Source organism: Mollisia scopiformis (genome assembly GCF_001500285.1).
Source record: "Mollisia scopiformis unplaced genomic scaffold LY89scaffold_42, whole genome shotgun sequence".
In the NCBI taxonomy this organism is placed as follows: Eukaryota; Fungi; Ascomycota; class Leotiomycetes; order Helotiales; family Mollisiaceae; genus Mollisia; species Mollisia scopiformis.
In genome coordinates, this window is record NW_017263622.1 from 138235 (window position 1) to 155841 (window position 17607).

Below are 17607 nucleotides of genomic sequence, written 5' to 3' on the forward strand. Positions count from 1 at the left end.
CAACTTTTGTCTTTCTTTTTAACTGCTTTACTCTTGTCTGCACTCTTGAAAGAAACCTCACTCATTATGGGTTCTCCAATGGCAGCTGGAAAAAACATGCTCTCGCCCCGCAATACCTTCACTCGCGTCTTGTTCCTCGCGGCCTTCTGCACCGTTCTTTTCTTTTACACGCTTCGTCCCATATCAGATCATCCGCGCAATTTTCACCAGGAAATAATACCTATTAACATTACCCAACCCCATTCGCGAGACTGCTCCCTGGACGCCGCACATTTACGATCGTTACAAAAGAAATACAATCTCGAAGATGATATCGATTATGCGAGGCGATATGTTCGATTTCACCGCCAAGATATACAACGGGTTTCCATGACCAAGCTTGATAAGGACCTCTTTCCGAAGGGCTTCGATCGTATCAATATTCAAGATCCACCTATGAAGACAACATGTCTCAAGCCACTCGAGGTTCCAGTACCCCTCTCCTTGACGCCCAAAACTGTTGATGCTTCCGAGCTTCTTTTCGGCGTCTCTACAAATTACAAGCGTCTCACAGACGAGAAGACAAGTCCAATGAAGGAGTGGGCACACTGGTTGACTGACGGGAACGGAAAATCTAACGGCGCAGGGCTGGTCTTGCGCTTAGTGGATGCTTCGGAGGAAGAGATGGAGAATTCGAGAAAAATTATGACGGCAATGGGTACCAATGTCAAAGTTTACCATTCCAAGAGCTCAGACGAAATGGCGGCACGGTATCTCTCTTTACTCCCAGCGCTCTACAACGACTCTTCACGAAAGAATCGCAAGTTTCTTGTTATGTGCGACGACGATACTTTCTTTCCTTCCATGCATTCCCTCCTTGCTCGGCTCGCTACCTACGACCATAAGGAGGAACTCTATATTGGTACTTTCTCCGAAGACGTCAACAACATTCAACGCCATGGTTCTCAAGCTTTTGGTGGCGCAGGTGTTTTCTTTTCTATTCCTCTTGCAGAGAAAATCGCCGCTCTCTACGATCAATGCAGCACATCTGAGAAGATCAAAGAGTCCAACACAGGTTGGGGACCACAAGGCGACATCCTGCTCCGGAAATGCATCTACGAAAACACCGAAGTGCGCCTCTCGATGCTCCGCGACCTCCACCAACTCGACATCCAAGGCGACCCATCAGGATTCTACGAGGCTGGCCTCGCTCCCCTCTCCTTGCACCATTTCAAAGGCGGCATCTGGCACGAAGCAAAGCCTTACGCTGGGGCACAGGTTATCCACGCTTGTGGCGAAGCATGTTTCCTGCAACGCTTTCAAACCAAGGACGATTTCATCATCAGTAATGGCTATTCTGTCGCTCATTACCCGAAAGGAATCGACTTCAACGTTCACCAGATGGAACGTACGTTCTCGCCAGCACCAGATGATTACGGGTGGAACCTCGACTTCATGCTTGGACCTGGGCGAAAATCCTTAGCATACACGGGCCGAAAGGTGGCGTGGGAGTTGAAAGAGGCGAAAGTACAAGATGATGGAAGTGTGTTGCAGACTTATGTGAGGAAGTTGGATGACAGGAGATGGTCTTATCAGGATGGCGAGAATTGGTATAGGATGATGGAGAAGGACGGTGTCGTGGAGCTTGTCTGGATACCTTAGCTCCGATTTCCTTTTGTTTTCTGGGCATAAAATATGGGGTTTGGCGTTCAAGTGGCATTTAGTGGCGTTTTTTGTTTGGATAAAGTCGAGGTTTGACTTCTTGTACGAGAATATACCATTGCTGCTGCTGGTTGGATGGGAGTGTGCTGTACATTAGACGCATACTGTACATGTAGATGATGGAACGCAAGGATAGACATGAGAATAAATACTGCATACAAAAGGTGGTCATGTGCCACTCAAATTGCCCTTTAAGGGAAATGTCCCAACACGTGAAGTGAGCACGCCTGAAGCGGAGAGAACCTTGAAGTCTCAACTCCTACCTCGTCATTTGTCCTGGTATCTATTGCTTTCTCTGCAGGTTACGCCAAAAATGAGCTCAAAGGGGACTGTGGCCCTAAACGTTCAGCCAGGGGCTGATATTCCTTTTCCTGTATTCCCGTGTCTCAACGCCACACTGAGACTCTTCGCACTACAACTACCTCAAATTCACTACGTTGATAATTCAATCAGAGCATCTCACGATGGTACTTTAGAAGAAGAGAGAGATCTATTCCTTGTACTCACTTTTCTGGGGTCTGACATTCGGCGATTCTTTTGAGAGTCTTTGACATCGGGAGCTAAACAACGGTGCGATTTGGGCAAAACTTTGATGATCTAGTGTCAGTCTCACATTTAAGATTGTATTTCTGGGGAAATACGCTCAACTTTCAAGGACAGAGCGAGTAGCTGTCAGCCATAGCGTGCATATTTCCGGGGTACTGGATGGATTATGAATGAGCGTTCCTTTGCGTGTCCCTTATCATATTGACTCGCGCCCAAAATTGCCCAGACAAGTCTCACATTTAGATTTATTTTACTAGTTGGTGGCTTTACCTCCCTTTTCTTCCGTGTATATAGATACCGTCTCATACCCCAAGCGGCTCTACAGCAGTGTGCTCACCTACAAGCACCTCATTCTTACTGCCTTGACATCAGCGATGTTATTCCTTCCACTCGTTATAGCTCTTGTGCTCTCCTTCACTGGATCGGCTATCGCTAGCACAAAATCATGTGCTAATAACAACGATCTCATGAGATGCTTCCTCAGCTCAACCCAACTCGCCACGCCGTTCTGCAGCTCTTTCTTGTCCATCCCAACGGCTACATTCACGTACACCGCGACTACTACGTCGTAAGTCTTCCAGAAACGGAACGTGATATGTTGCTAATAGTTCCAGGTATCTTACTTTGCCCACACTTGCTACGATTGAGACCGATGTTATCGAATCGTCGGAATTCATTACCTCATATACTCCGGTTGTGGTCACAACCACATTGACTTCAAGTACGCTACACGCCATTCATATCTACTCTTACCTCATACAGGAGTTCTCAAAGCATTGGAACAATCCTCTGATATTACCCCAACTCCAACATCATGAGCTTCTGTTTTATGACGATATCATTTTACCTAGATACTAACACTTCCTAGCCACTACTTTGATAACTGATGCACCTGCGAACATTGCCAAGCGAGAGCCAAAAGCACCAGCACCAAAACCATCTCCAACCACGCTCGCCTGCCTCTCCGCTCTTACTGCGAAGTTGGCTCACTCATCTACGAGCATCGCCCTTGCCTGCAGCTGCCTCTCCGTCAAGACCTCAACAACATCCGTAACATCCACACAATACGTCACCGCCACCTCCTTCTCCTCCTCCACCGAAACCACCACAACGACAACAATCCACGAGATAGTGACCATCCTCCCATCCACCACCATCCAGACGGCAATCGCCATGGAGACCGACTCGACCAGCTGCTTCGGCCTAACCATCTCCAGCGCCTCGGATTCCTCCCTCATCGGCCAAGTCCTGGCCCTCACAGCCTCAGACTACGATCCTGCCGTTGGCCAACTGACACATTTCACCGACCCTTCCTCCGCAGAGGCATTCTACCTCAGCTCCGCTAGCGGCCTCGTCTCAGGCCTCAACGGCGCCTTCCCGGGCCAAACCGCCGCAATAGCCCCCGGCTCGACAGCGTACTATATCCAATTTATGACTCCGGCCGATAAAGCGGGTTACGGGCTCGTAAATTTGGTTTGTGGGGTTGATCACGGTGGGACCTTGGCTTGTAGGGATGCCAGTGGGGAGGGAGATGATTTGTTGGAGTATTGCGCGGATTTGGAGAATCATTTGTTGATTGCTAATTATCAGTATGATCCTACCTGTGTGACGGTGACGTTGCGGACTGTGCCGATGTCTTGTCATGGTGTGGATTGAGGGTCTTTCTAGGGAATTGGATATACTGAAGAAATTGAAGCATTTTTGATTGGTGACTTTTAGTTGATTCGTCTAGGTGTGGGTCCTTGTTGCTCACTGAGTCAATAGCTAGCTTGTTGCGGAGTTAGGTGGGCAAGACGAGCGACTCGAAGATGTTGCTGAGATCCTCCTCCCCCACAATGCTTCCAAGGCTCAGTCACACAGCCTGTCACACGGGGGCCCTCTCCCAAAGCCTAGTTCTCATACGACATTCCGCTCTATTCATCTAGCCATCCTTCATCTAACCCTACCTTTTCGTCAAGACCGGTTGCTTTGTTCACTTCTCTCGCATAAGAACGTTCGTGCCACAGCCACCAGATGCGCCAAATGGGATAGTGACTGTCTAGTATATCCAGAATTTGGGAGATATGGTCGAGTCTGCTGAGGAGGAGGCAGGGGATGATGACCAGGAAAACATCGACATGCTAAATGATGAGAGTATCTCTTCGTCGAGCCACGACTGAGCCTGCTCGCTGCTTATTGTAATGTGTCTGAAGGTTGTCTCGTCGAGAGCATCAATCTAGTCAAGTAAGTGGAGTTCCTTCGAGACTTTACCCCTTGATATTTCCACGCTTCGACTGCCTGCAAGTCGCTGCTCACTTGCTTGTCGCTGCGAAATCTTGCGATGTTAAGAAGCTCATTGTTTCGAGCCTTAAACATTATCACAGTGGATAGATGCGACTTCTATATTAGAGATATCACGAAATAGAATCTATCAGTGCAGAAGAAATGAGATGTGGTGCGGCTGAGACGCAATATGCAGTTACCATGGTCAGGTGAGAGCTACCCTCGTGGTCAAGATCTTCACTCCATCTGAAAATCATTTTCGGACCACTCTATTACACAGCTTGATCAGATATTGAGTCTCGTTTTGGGTATTCTTACAGTATTAGTTGTGCCGTACATCCCACCTAATCCATGATATAATCTAAATCGTGCCTCCTGAGGAGGCCCTCCTCCTCCTGAGACAGCCATATGACTGACTTTTCTGCTTCCATTCTCGGAATGCATGACCGAATGAGCCGTTTTCTTCCTCGCCAAGTATCACAGCTACTCGATGCTCCGCCTTCTTCATGGTACTTGTATCGACCAGAGGCACAAGGCTTGGTCGGCCATGCGCACACTGAAAAGGAAATTTGCAATCTGCCAGCTTTCTCACCAACTTCTCGCATTGAGTCTTACTCAACTCATCATTGAACATGATGGCACCTCTGCATGCTCTTGAGTTCAACATATCCAATATGCCTTGAGGACAGGTTTGGGTTCGCTGCAGCCATGTTTGTTGCCCCGCCGAAACGTCCGGGGCATTCTTGCCCAGCTCGTGAGCCTTCCATGCTTCGGTTCGTATCAACTCTATTAGAAGCCTAGGCTCCTGTTTGCATCTCTCGATGATACCAGGAGGAAGAGATCGAACTGAGAGGCGAGGCATCGCCTTGGCATCGATGGTATCGGACCCCCTAAGGTTTAAAGCCACCTCGTATCGTATGCCCCAATAGGCGAAGTAGGAGATCTTGGAATTAAGAACCTGTACCTCTCTCATGGATATTTCAAACACAAGAGGTTTGTTGAGAAGTGTAGTGACCACAGGAGATTCTGGTGCAACGCAGTCATCCTTCGAAGGCGTGCAAAGCTGCTCCATCAACGATTCGATACGAATTCTTTCGTCAGCTGCGTGTTGATCAATGAGAATAAGAATACCGTCACTGTTTTTGTCATCGCATGACTGGGCAAATAATGCTCGCACCTTCACAAGAATGAATTTTCGGTCGACTTGTGAGACAACTTCAGCGTTCCTCAGAGCAGACTTCGAGATTCGACCACTGACGCCAGCCGATGACTCTTTGAAAGCAAGATCAATGTCGATCTGGGAGCAGTGATGGTGGCGCCCATGAAGGATGCTTTGTGTATGTTCGTCGGGACCTTCTAGCAAAATCTGCGGTATCGTAGGTTCAACAGTAGAGAAGACGGGATTTTCCCAACCTTGCAATATATCACTAATCCACGCGTTTGAGGGTTCTGTGCTGTTTCTATTCGACTGGCTCGAGAAAGATGGCTTTGTAGAAATCCTCCCATGCCTTTCGTTCTTCGCAGGCAGTGTCATACCTGTCCGCTGGTTCACCAAGCATCTTACTTTGGTGATGGGATTTACCCATGCCACGAACTCATCGCCATCATGACTTGTTGTTTGAATCGTTTGAGAGGCTGGAGTGGGGCCTCGAATGACTTTGGTCGTACGAGCCCGTGCTGTGACTACATCATCAAATGGTTGGCGAAGAAGCTTGCCATCCTTAGCTATCAGTGGAGTTTGTGATCGTTCTGTGGTCGTTCCTCGAATTAACGGCGGTGCTGATGATGGTCTAGCAATCGTTTCTTCCCGCTTTTCCTTTTCACTCAGATCGACGATGACTGCACCGCTTTTGACTTTCGACCAACCTTCAAATGGCGAGTCCTGTTTTGACAAAGAGCGGCGAAATGGTGGAAGCCTGACGTTTGTTCCAAGAGGATCTAGTCTGGACTTCCCACTTCTCGACTCTGCACTCTTCTTGGCTTGTGCCGCCACTCTGTTCAAACTTGCAGATATTTTCGTTTCGGCTAACGACCCATTTGGGAATGCGGGTTGAGGGAAATCGCCCTCATTATGCTTCCTCGAACGCAACCCGCGACTGGGCTTCGGCCGAAAATGGTGAACGGTTAGGAACTTCGTTATCATGACTTGTAGCAGCTCCATGATTGCGCCGAATTTGTTGCCAGTGTCATCAAAAATACCATCGGGATTCATCTCACCAGTTCCTGCCGATGATACTTGACCAATATTGATATAGAACATTGGCCATCTGTCCACGCCTTTCTTTCCTCCCTTCAGCTCTTTGTTAGTGTACCCATCGCTATTGAATCGTCGATCTTTCGCTCTTCTGGTCCGTTCTGCATCATCAAGATCCGAGACTTCCTCCTCATTCCCGAACGAAGAGTTGAAAAACAATCGATTGATCTCATCATGAAGTATGCTTGGACCTTCACCCGACAGAGGATGAACACCGAAAGAGATAAACTGAACTTGCTTGATAGCACTCGGAACGAGAGAGATGGTGCCTTGAACAACCAAGCTTTGAGTTGATATCCCAACAGGGACCCAAGATGTTTTCTCGTCTAGCGAGACAAAGGTAGCTTGGGTGAGAATGCTGCAGACTCGTGATGCATCCACTCCTGTAATGCCTTCGTTGAAATGTACAGAGGGTCGGATGGCTAGCTTTTGATTGCTGTCCAGCTCTCGAACAGTGATAGCAACATTTCTCGGCCATGATATCAGAAGCAAGACAATAGCTCGTCTCAACTCCTCCCAGTCTTTGTGGTTCCTTCGTTGTTTCTCTGCTGCAATAGCTCTTTGTTTGACACGAACAGGCATGTTCCCAAAGAGGTCACGAATAGTGACTCGTGTGCCATGATTTGAATTTGAAAGATAATGCTGGGGTGGAGCAGGCGTTTGGCGTGATACAACATTTGATTTGTGCATGCTTATCGTATTGTGCGAGCGATGCAAATGGTAATGTGATGTGATAGACATCAAAGCCATAGCTGAAAGTGAAGCAAGGAACGTTCCACGACCGCCATGAACTATAGTCTGGCTGTTCAACTTGGATGAATCTATCACGTGTTAAGTCTCGCCAACAATTCAGAAAGGGGGGACACTGACGATACAGCTTTCCAAGACACCCATCTTCGCCAAATTCGGACGGTTGTATTCCCAGACCATCATCTTCAACGACACATCCACCTCTAGTGTAATCAACACTAATATCGATTCTCGAGGACGAAGCATCCAGAGAGTTCTTCACAAGCTCGCATATAACTCCATTCAAGCTTGTGATCGTGATTGAAGACTTGATTTGAGCAATGACTTCTGGCGGTAATGGTTGTATGGACATGGTGACTGGCCCAAATGCAGCATCAAAGTGCTTCCAAAAATATGGTTTGGAACGTGGCGAGAAGGACAGCTCCAACAGGCTGAATAGCACCTTCCCAGACTGAGAAATAGCGCTCCGAGGAGATCATGTCGGCTGCTACTATAAAGTATTTTTGTCGACTACACACCTTCTTGAGGCCACAATGGAAACTTACAAATATCGTATAAAGTTGAAGCATGAAGTTATTACACCAGCGGACATTTAAACCGCCGAGACCCGGCACGTGACTGCGCTAGCCTGCAGCTTGGGCTGAGACGAGGCTGTTGTGTCGACCGGAAATAGAATCACAACTTCCACCTCATCACACCCTGATTCACCTTAGACAGAAGTCCAAGCACATTCGTTTTCTTGCGACCTCAGCTCCTCGAGACATTGAGATTCTATTCCATCCTATTCTTCCTTTTCCGTGTCATCTGCACCAGTCCTTTGTCTGCGACTTTCACTACCTCAAAATGGCTACCACCGAGACAGCACAACAAATGCATGGTATGAGTCCAACCAAAACACAATTACGCTGCTTCATTGCACCCTTCTCCAAACCTGATAAAGTTGTCAAACTTGGCCTTCTTCGCGTGCCCACTCAAGAATCGCCCTCGAAACTGACTGAAATGCCAGATCGTCCTGGACGTCGTCGCCCGTTCTCGTCATGGATGAAGAAGCTGGCCAACTTCAAAGCCGGATCTTCCGCAGATTCTGGAAGTCCTGCGAGTACGAAACGGAACACATATCAGATGAGATCGAATGGAAAGAAGCCATCGCCTTCGAAGAACAACAATCCATACCCTCAGTCTGGCGTGATGAATGGCAATGACTTCACCGCGCCGAATGGTCATAGGTCGTTCTCGACAGTTCCAACTGGCACATCGATGAGTACAACCTCTCTGGACCGAAGTAGACGATCCTTTCGATCATCTCTAGATGGACTCCCTCCTCCAACCATCGGAAACAAATCTATGGCTGCTACATCGTCGACAGATCACGATGCGGCGCATTCAGATGCTGCGCCTTCACACGCACCCTCATCTGGACAAGGGACAAATGCTACAGCTGGATGCGGAGTTAGTTCTGGCAGAGGTGCTGACAGCACTTTCTCTTCTCCAGCACATTCGGTACGGTCGCTAACTACGACACTGACAACAATACAATCAGTGGCCCCGCAGGCAGCGACTGGGACGCACCACAATTCGAACACAAACAATTCCCAGAGCATACAGTTTGTTCACCAGTTCCCTACCTCTCCGCCTCCGAATGCATTACCAGCACATCTCGTTCCTCAAGGAAGTGGTGGACATCCTGCGACCTACAATACAGCGACTGCCAATAACCTCCTTACCGACAACGCTTCGATCCTGACACTTGCTTCGTCATCAAAGAGAAGGAGAAGGAGATCTATGGACACCGATGCTTCGGTTCGAGCACTGGCTCCCTCCTCTTTGTTCGGAGGCAGTCGAGAAAGTCTACCATTAAGTGTGCTAAGTGCTAATATCGATCCAAGTGGCCCACCACATCAGACTCGACCAAGTGTTGGAGGACTGAATGAAAGAGCTAGTATATACTCTGCGACGGGAGTCGCTCCCGCTCTCCCCAGTGAACGAAATAGCTACTATGCAGGCAAGCAGTCAATGGCAGCCGATGGCAGTAGCATAAAGAGTGGATTACTTGGTCACGGACGGAACGATAGCATAAGCGGTAGCATAGGTGGTGTTGTGGCGCCTGGAAGTCCTCTCGCAAGCCCACGAGACTTGACGGCGCAGAATGGGAAATTGAGCCGGACAAACTCTGCTTGGGGAGAGGGAGGGGAGGGGGGAAAGAATGATTCTGCCGATGCTGAAGCCGATGGCGAATATTTGAAGGAAGCCGAAAAATCGTAAACGAGACAAAAGGCTCGATGTTCATTCTTGGGATTAGGTTTGGCGTTGGTTACACATGGAGTCAAGAGAGCATGTTTGCATGGACATTGGACGATGGCAGGCGTAGGATTGAAGGGCAAAGCATGCCAAAGATACCCGTTACTAATATTGCATTTGAGTGGTTTTAATGGAATGAATCCATGTTATAAACATCGGTGTTTGACTGTTGGCTGTGAAAGTCCCAGAACCTCGAGGCTGCGTATCCCTACCATACACCGTCAGTCACCGAAAGCTTGAAGCAGAAACAAGAGTTCTCGCAGGATCAGAAGACCTTGGAGGAGAATGCAAATACAACAAAGTTCAAAACTCGCAAGCTCTTCTTATTTTGATCTGCTTTTTTCATCTTTCCTTGTCCTGGGCACATTTTGAAGCCACGAAATCATATTGGTTGAGGCGATCATCTACCTTGCATGGGGAATGCTTAAAATGGATGCTCTGCTTACATCCATGATGCAATGTCAATCAACTCAAATACCTAGTATCGACGATGGCGGCCGCCATGACTTTGTAGGATGCTGTAGGATTATTGAGATCCGATACGCGTACTGGACACAACTATCAAGGTCCCGTTAGGGCTGATGCTCAGCCGCAACCCCGTGCATTTAAGATGTTGACAACAACGCGGGCTCATTCTTGACGGGAAACCAAACCGGGAACTGGAATAACTTTCCGTACGATGATTGGTGGCCGTGCGATGATTGTACAGTTCGTAGGTCACATCTGACATTTGAGTTCGAGATCTGCATTTCTTCGTCCCTTGATAGGGTCAAGCTCCGCTTGGTTCTTACCATGGGAAAGGAATCCCAGACTGCAAGCCAAATAGTCTGCAGGTCCATCCCGTACATCGCCATTTAAGTACCTGATGGTACCTGAAGTCAAAATGTTCTCTAATCTTCTCAAGCACTTGTCTTATAGTTGCGAAGATGCACTTCTCCGATTTTCTTTCGCTTTTGCTCCTGTTAGCCTTGGAATGGAACGTGGAAGCTATAAAGCTGGTATGCCACGATGAGACTTTCGTTCCTGATGCTGTGCTCCGAGTTACAGCAGAGAACCATACGACATCATGTCTCCCATCAAAGTCAACAGTGCTCGTCAATGGTACTTCGCCAGGACCTGAGCTTCGTCTAGTGGAGGGTCGAACGTACTGGATTCGAGTCTACAATGATATGCCTGCGGCAAACTTGACAATGGTTCGCCTTACGTTGCTCCAATAGCTTCCTTGGCTAATAATGGATAGCACTGGCATGGCCTCTCTATGGCTGTATCACCTTTCGCAGATGGCACCCCTTCCACAGTACGTTGAATCCTGCCGTTATTTTGTATGCATTCTAGGAGCCGAGATATTCGAAATCCTCCTCGGGAGCTCTTTGGTAGAGAAGATGTCGTTGCGATTCCTCGCATAAGCTCCTCGGCTCCTAGATATCTATAGAAAGTGTATACTGAATTGTCTATAGTCTCAATGGCCCATCCCGCCCATGCATTTCTTCGATTACGAAGTGAGCCCCGCTGTCGGTATGGCTGGTACTTACTTCTATCATTCCCACGTCGGCTTTCAAGCGGTCTCTGCAGCAGGCCCATTAATCATCGATGACTGCGAGGAGCCGCCGTATAAGTACGATGGCGAGAAGATTGTCTTCATTGGTGATACCTTCACAGGGAATGATTCTACAATAGAAGCTGGACTAGTCCATAACCCTCTGGTGTGGAGTGGAGAAGCTGCTGCGATTTTGGTCAATGGTCAAGGAGGTGGAACAAACAATGGAACTGCTTGCAACGCCACTCTATCCTCTCTAGATGTGGAGCCAGGCAAAACATACCGGTTTCGATTCATTGGCGGGACAGCACTTACATTTGCGTCTCTTGCGATTGAAGGGCACAGTAATTTGACTGTCATTGAGGCAGATGGGTACGCCTTCAATTCTTCCTAATGACTGTAGGCTAACGGAGTGGACAGATCTTATACAGAACCATATAACACGTCTTTCCTCCAAGTTGCAGCCGGCCAGCGTTACAGTGTCCTGTTGACAACTAAACCTGCCTCTGAGCAGACCAAGTACTTCATGCAACTTGAGTCCCGTGAACGCCCAACAGTAACTCGTGGATATGCGGTCCTCAATTACGGCACTCCTGACCCGCCATCTACCTTCTATCCTCCAGCTCAACCCGTCATGACGCTCCCAAACACTACTCTAGGGTTTCTGGATTATGACCTCCATCCACATTCTATGTACGGAGAAGAATACCCCTCCGCCCAGGACGTCACAAGAACAATTACGATGACAGTTCATCAACGAGTAACAGGTCCAACTATCTGGGTAGAGAACAATTACAACTGGACAGAACAATTTCCTCAAGAGCCATATCTTGTGTCCCTTTACAAAAATGATGGCATTGAATTTCCTTCCATGGAGCGAGCTCTTGCAAACAACGGTATCGACCCTGTGACTCGATCCTTCCCCGCTCAAATTGGAGAAGTGATTGAGATCGTCATCCAGAACACTGGAGCTGACGCAGGTGGCCTTGACGCACACCCCTTCCACGCTCACGGAGCACATTACTGGGATTTAGGCTCTGGAAATGGGACATACAACGCGACTGCAAACAATCTGAAACTAACTGGTTCGCAACCAGTGAAGCGTGACACCACTATGTTGTACCGATATGCGATGACCACTGGTAATGGCACACGGATGGGCTGGCGAGCTTGGAGGTTGAAGGTCACAGAGCCGGGCGTATGGATGATCCACTGTCATATCTTACAGCATATGCTTATGGGGATGCAGACTGTGTGGGTGATGGGGAACAGTAGTGAGGTACTTGGGAAGGTGCCTACTCCAGAGGTTGAGGGGTATTTGACTTATGGTGGAGACGTCTATGGAAATGAGACGCACGCGCCAAATATTGTGCAATTTTCAGACGATTGGGAGGAGGAGCAGTAGATGATGTCATTGTACACAAGATAATGTTTTATATAGTAATGGGAAGAAGTGAATTGTAGATTTCTACCAGTATTGGTCGCATTTTCAAAGACGGTCCCAAAGTCGTTCTCGCGCGCCAGAGTGAATTTATCGTTAGCCTCCCTAGAAGGTATATATAAACCACCTCGGTCTCCGAACCTCCGACCTCCGACCTCCGAAGACAACTCGTCTATGTGGTTTCTGACCATCTTGTGGAGAGTAGGGGCCTGGCTACATCACGTTGTTGAACGCTGATCTCTTCTGGCTGATGTCCCCCACCACGCAACAGATAGTCTCTCAAGTAACAAGCTATTTTTGATCAGCAGTAACTATCTTCTGTCATTGTAACTACCATTGCTATTCTCGTGGCAACGATTCGTGTCTTTGAGATGGACCAGCAATTAACACATATAATGTGAATAATAACTATTCCCGACTTTGAGCTCATTTCTTGTCTTTGAGATAGACAGACATTTTACATGAGTAAAGTGAGTCTGACTAATCTCACTTCTAAACTACTTTCTGTGTTTGTGGAATAGACCGACAATTCACACTTATAAAGTCAGTAGTGATTGCTCTTAACATTGAGCCACTTTTAATGTCTTTGAGATAGACCAACATTCTACAAATGTGAAGTGAGTCTAAACTCTCCCGGACTTTAGGGCCCAATTGTCCTAGTCATGTTTATAATTACTTTCCTTCTATTGATCTCGCAGGCCAGCCCAGACGAGATTGCCACACAATTTATTCTTTATCCGTGGTGGATGTGGTCCGTGGAAAGCTTCTCTTTGTAAGACTCAGATGTCAGTAAACTTTTTTGATGCAGCCCTTGTTTTGCTCCCTATATGAGCCGTTGGTTTTGTCATCATCTGTCTCGTCATTGTCATTTGTTCATCATCAGATATGAGCACATTCTAAGTTCGACGAAACATTTAATATAGAGACATGCAGCTATCATGCGCCGGGTCCTTTCTTAGCTGCCTGTCGGAGTCAACTGTCTGTCACATGTGGCATCTCTTCTCTTCTTTGGGATGTTCTTAACTCTACAGAAAACGTGAGTCGTGATATTATATACTGACTAGCGTAGTTTGAAAAATCAATGACAAGTTTTGGCAAAGCCTAGTGAATGGATCTTCTGCATTCACTATCAAAAGCCAAGGATATACAATGGCTGAGACGAGCAATCATAAAACATACAAGTGTAAAATCGAGACGCAGGGTCAAACAGCCGCTGGATATCGTCTATTCAACTTCGGGTATCCCACTGCTGCTTTCTAATCATAGGGAGATGACTTTCGAGGTAACTTTACATTACAATTATGTCTACCAGCTTCAAAAGGCAGAATCTCTTCAAGGTGACAAAGTAGCCGTAGTATAAAGAACACCTCACGGCTAGAAGGCCACAAACATCCGTGGAGTAACTCCAACGGCTAAGCTTGCAGTATTCAGGCCAAGATATACCTTTCATGGTGGTATCTCAAGGACATGAAGACATGATCAGATTCACTGCATAGGCTGAGGCCCGAATCGACGATAAACACGATAACAAAGCAATATCCTTAAGGCGAGTTATGTCACCAAATATTGTGAAAATGCATTCACTAAGATCCCAAATGACTCGAGATTCCAACAAGCTCGAGTTGTTGGTCTCGGAGTTAAGCGAGCCAATGACCCCCTTTTTGCTCGCTTAGGTGGCATTCCATGATCTAGCAACCAACCCGCAGAAAGCAGATGATGCTGTCGATGAGGCTGGAAGCGCCTATTTTGTCTTCTAAATAAAATTATCTCTTGTTCATAATCGTTTCGAAGGCAAATCCTCCATCTTGCCGAAACGACACCTTGCCGAATCAGGATAGCCGAATGGGACATAGTGACGTAGTGCTTCTCTGATCAAGTCAAAGCTTGACAACTTCATGACAGACACAACATATGTCTCATAACAGGAGAAAGTTTGCATATACAGGAATTCAATATTGTCGAATCATATCTCTTTTTGTATTGATTTCACCTCGACCGCTGCTCGGCGGAACATTTTCCACAATGTCGTGGATGGATTCATGGTCTCGCCCCGGGAAGCATGCTGCAATACCGCCGCCTCTATATTCGACTCAAGGTGACTCGGCGAGATACTGCCAATCGTGTGGCCGTATCATGAGCTCTTCAGCGAAAGCTGGAACGGCAAAACTCGAAGAGAAAAAGTACTGTTCGTCCAGATGCAGGAGTCAGAAGCCCGGCCCTCAAGATCGAAGAATCGAAGATGCATTTGTCAGACTTTTGATGGCAGATTCGAAGTTTGAACGAGAACCAATACCCGAAGCTCTTCTGAATAAACGAACGAAGCCACTCAAAGGCGATCCCAGAGTCATCGTTCCTTGTTCAGTGGTGGAAGAATTAATTTTTGGGACGCGGCATGATCCCACGAAGACATCGGGGCGAAAGAAGAATCGTGCCTCAAGGGTCATTGGAGATGAAAATGAAGAGCTCGACGGGCATGGAGCGGAGCTCAAGCAGTTCACAACTCAAGGATTCGCGGGCAAAGTGCGCCCCCCGCAACATTTAACCGATATCAACGGAAGCATCGGTGGCGAGAAGGGAAGAGCAGAGAAAGGAGAGGAAACCGGAGAACACGCAGGACGGCGGAAAGAAGGGCTGCGGGTGACGGAAGAGAAGGAGAGAGTGAAGCGGGCGGCAAGGAGAGGAGTGGTCTTTGGCTTCACGGTGGGAGACGCTAAAGAAGCCGAAAGCGAAGATAAGGGCAACGATCATCATGCGAGGAGGAAATGTGAAGCCATGATGAAGGGAAAAGTTGTTGAGCCGAGTTTCGCAAAGGGTGACTGGGGTATCAGATGGAGGGAGTAAGGGTCATCCATGTTCCGATGTCAGCATCAACACTTACAAATTCATTTGGCTCTATCTGGAATTTCTTTTGCTTGGTTGTTGTTCTACTTAACCTTGCGCAACTCCATGACAGGGCTTCTGGTCAATGTTGCCGACTGGACCAATGTTCCCCGGCACCTATGGGATCTAAACTAAATGGGGCCTAAGTTTATGCAAGTTCTCGAATCCTTGAACAACATCCAATATGACCCTACCGCAGATCTTTCAGCTCACTCACCTCGAACTCATTCTTGATGCTTTCTCAGCCTTTGCATCCTTTTCAGTATGAGCACTCTTCGCAAAGCTTGTCGCAACTGTACGTTGTATAAACGGAAATGTATTGTTCAACTACCAAAATGTATCCGTTGCGCTCAGAGGGGTCTCGAGTGTAGCTACGATCTCGAACCTATAATCACACCGACTACACAGCTTCAGGAGCTACCACACTTTCTATTCAATCCCTCAAATTGCGATTCGCCAGGATATTGCATTATGAAGACGCTAAAATTCCGCCCTTCCTTCATCGACCCAACCATCTGCAGACCTGGACATCGAGATGCCATAGAGGCTCTTCGCTGGGGTTATCTACCAGTTACTGGCCTTCTTAGAGCAGGAAAACCTGCAATCTTCGTGCATCCAAAGTTACAGATGCATAGTGATTGTGATTACCTTGCCGCCTTGGGAGAAATCGGGGAAAGTGGGGCAAGCCACGAGAGCTTCGAGGTCTTGCTTCAATTGAATGTCACGAAAGTACCCATCAAGGAGGCCCTTGTCGCCCTTCAAGCTCTCATTGTCTACCTCTCAACATTCGTTTTCCCCGGAAGTCCAGGCCAACAAATCAATGCAGAGAAATATCTCAACGTCCTGTCTGACTGGACTCGAACTTTATTGGCATCCGCAAAAACTAGAATGCCACCAGACCAATCTCCATGGCAAGAGTGGCTGTTTGGGGAAAGTGTTCGACGAACCATTCTCATGTCATACATACTGTCTTTGGCTATATCTAGCTTCCACGCCGGTCATTGCACCAATTGGCTATTCGTGGAATCACTCCCTTTTGACAGACGTGCTGGTCTCTGGATGGCAGAGTCTCCACAAGCTTGGATCGCTGCAGCTAAAGCTAAAACGGGAGAAGAGGTTGGAGAGAGGCTCAGTTCTCTTCATGAGTTCGCAGAGGGTTTAAATAGATCCGAGCATACTTTCTATGGAGATATCTTCTTGGCTCTGCTTGCATATGGTCATAATGGAGGTAACACAAGCAAGGCAGTTCACAAAAACTAGGCCAAATCGGATATCAACGATATCGAAAACGATTCGAATGATACAACACGGAACCATCATTCTCCCGCGGAAGATCAGAGTAATGGGAACTAATCTGAATTGAGACTCAAACACCAAAAGTTTCCGAGTGGTCGGGAAGATGTTAAGTAAAGCGGGGCAATGTTCATCCGTCACTTGGAAGAGACAGTGCTGTATAAATCAAGTCAACACTCACACACCGACTGATAGACCACGAATCATACTCGCCTTTCTTTTAAAAACCATCAGCATGTCGGCAAAGCCTCTTCTCGTCGTCCTCGGTGCCACGGGTAACCAAGGAGGCTCAGTTCTATCATACTTTCTCTCGTTGTCGCCTCCTCCGTACGCACTTCGTGCAGTAACTCGAGACCCATCCTCGTCTAAAGCCACCTCTCTCGCCACTTTTGGAGTTGAAGTTGTGAGGGGCAACTTTGACGATCCATCCTCACTCGACGCCGCTTTCAAAGGCGCAACTGCTATCTTCAGCGTAACCGATTTCTGGACACCCTTCGGCCAGCCGTCGCAACGCGAAAAAGCCACTGCATCTGGTCAAAGCATCGGACCCTTCAGTAGAGATTACGAAGCCCAGCAAAACAGAAACATCATCGATGCCGCTGCCAAAGTTTCCACGCTCGAAAGGTTCATCTTGTCCAGCTTGCC

At 47.7% G+C, this 17607-nt stretch overlaps 7 protein-coding genes across 7 annotated transcripts; 6 read left to right on the forward strand and 1 right to left on the reverse strand.

The window, feature by feature from the left end:
- Positions 1 to 96: 96 nt before the first annotated feature.
- Positions 97 to 1641, forward strand: LY89DRAFT_678652 (uncharacterized protein; the record flags this gene model as incomplete). Its single annotated transcript, XM_018213760.1, has 1 exon — positions 97 to 1641. The coding sequence occupies one exon, from the start codon at positions 97 to 99 to the stop codon at positions 1639 to 1641; it is 1545 nt and encodes a 514-aa protein (XP_018060923.1).
- Positions 1642 to 2621: 980 nt separating this feature from the next.
- On the forward strand, positions 2622 to 3903 carry LY89DRAFT_678653 (uncharacterized protein; the record flags this gene model as incomplete). Its single annotated transcript, XM_018213761.1, has 3 exons — positions 2622 to 2815; positions 2862 to 2968; positions 3116 to 3903. 3 exons carry the CDS (start codon positions 2622 to 2624, stop codon positions 3901 to 3903), a joined length of 1089 nt encoding a protein of 362 aa, XP_018060924.1.
- Positions 3904 to 4870: 967 nt separating this feature from the next.
- Positions 4871 to 7865, reverse strand: LY89DRAFT_743715 (uncharacterized protein; the record flags this gene model as incomplete). The annotated part of the gene is made up of 2 exons (XM_018220970.1): positions 4871 to 7584; positions 7634 to 7865. 2 exons carry the CDS (start codon positions 7863 to 7865, stop codon positions 4871 to 4873), a joined length of 2946 nt encoding a protein of 981 aa, XP_018060925.1.
- Positions 7866 to 8356: 491 nt separating this feature from the next.
- On the forward strand, positions 8357 to 9775 carry LY89DRAFT_702889 (uncharacterized protein; the record flags this gene model as incomplete). The annotated part of the gene is made up of 2 exons (XM_018217276.1): positions 8357 to 8390; positions 8490 to 9775. The coding sequence occupies 2 exons, from the start codon at positions 8357 to 8359 to the stop codon at positions 9773 to 9775; spliced, it is 1320 nt and encodes a 439-aa protein (XP_018060926.1).
- Positions 9776 to 10737: 962 nt separating this feature from the next.
- On the forward strand, positions 10738 to 12753 carry LY89DRAFT_603073 (L-ascorbate oxidase; the record flags this gene model as incomplete). Its single annotated transcript, XM_018210281.1, has 4 exons — positions 10738 to 11004; positions 11052 to 11108; positions 11269 to 11720; positions 11769 to 12753. The coding sequence occupies 4 exons, from the start codon at positions 10738 to 10740 to the stop codon at positions 12751 to 12753; spliced, it is 1761 nt and encodes a 586-aa protein (XP_018060927.1).
- Positions 12754 to 14685: 1932 nt separating this feature from the next.
- On the forward strand, positions 14686 to 15635 carry LY89DRAFT_692388 (uncharacterized protein). The gene has a single exon (XM_018216529.1). The coding sequence runs from the start codon at positions 14812 to 14814 to the stop codon at positions 15628 to 15630; it is 819 nt and encodes a 272-aa protein (XP_018060928.1). The 5' UTR covers positions 14686 to 14811; the 3' UTR covers positions 15631 to 15635.
- Positions 15636 to 15781: 146 nt separating this feature from the next.
- Positions 15782 to 17411, forward strand: LY89DRAFT_405987 (uncharacterized protein). The gene has a single exon (XM_018207298.1). The coding sequence runs from the start codon at positions 15934 to 15936 to the stop codon at positions 16927 to 16929; it is 996 nt and encodes a 331-aa protein (XP_018060929.1). The 5' UTR covers positions 15782 to 15933; the 3' UTR covers positions 16930 to 17411.
- Positions 17412 to 17607: the final 196 nt, after the last annotated feature.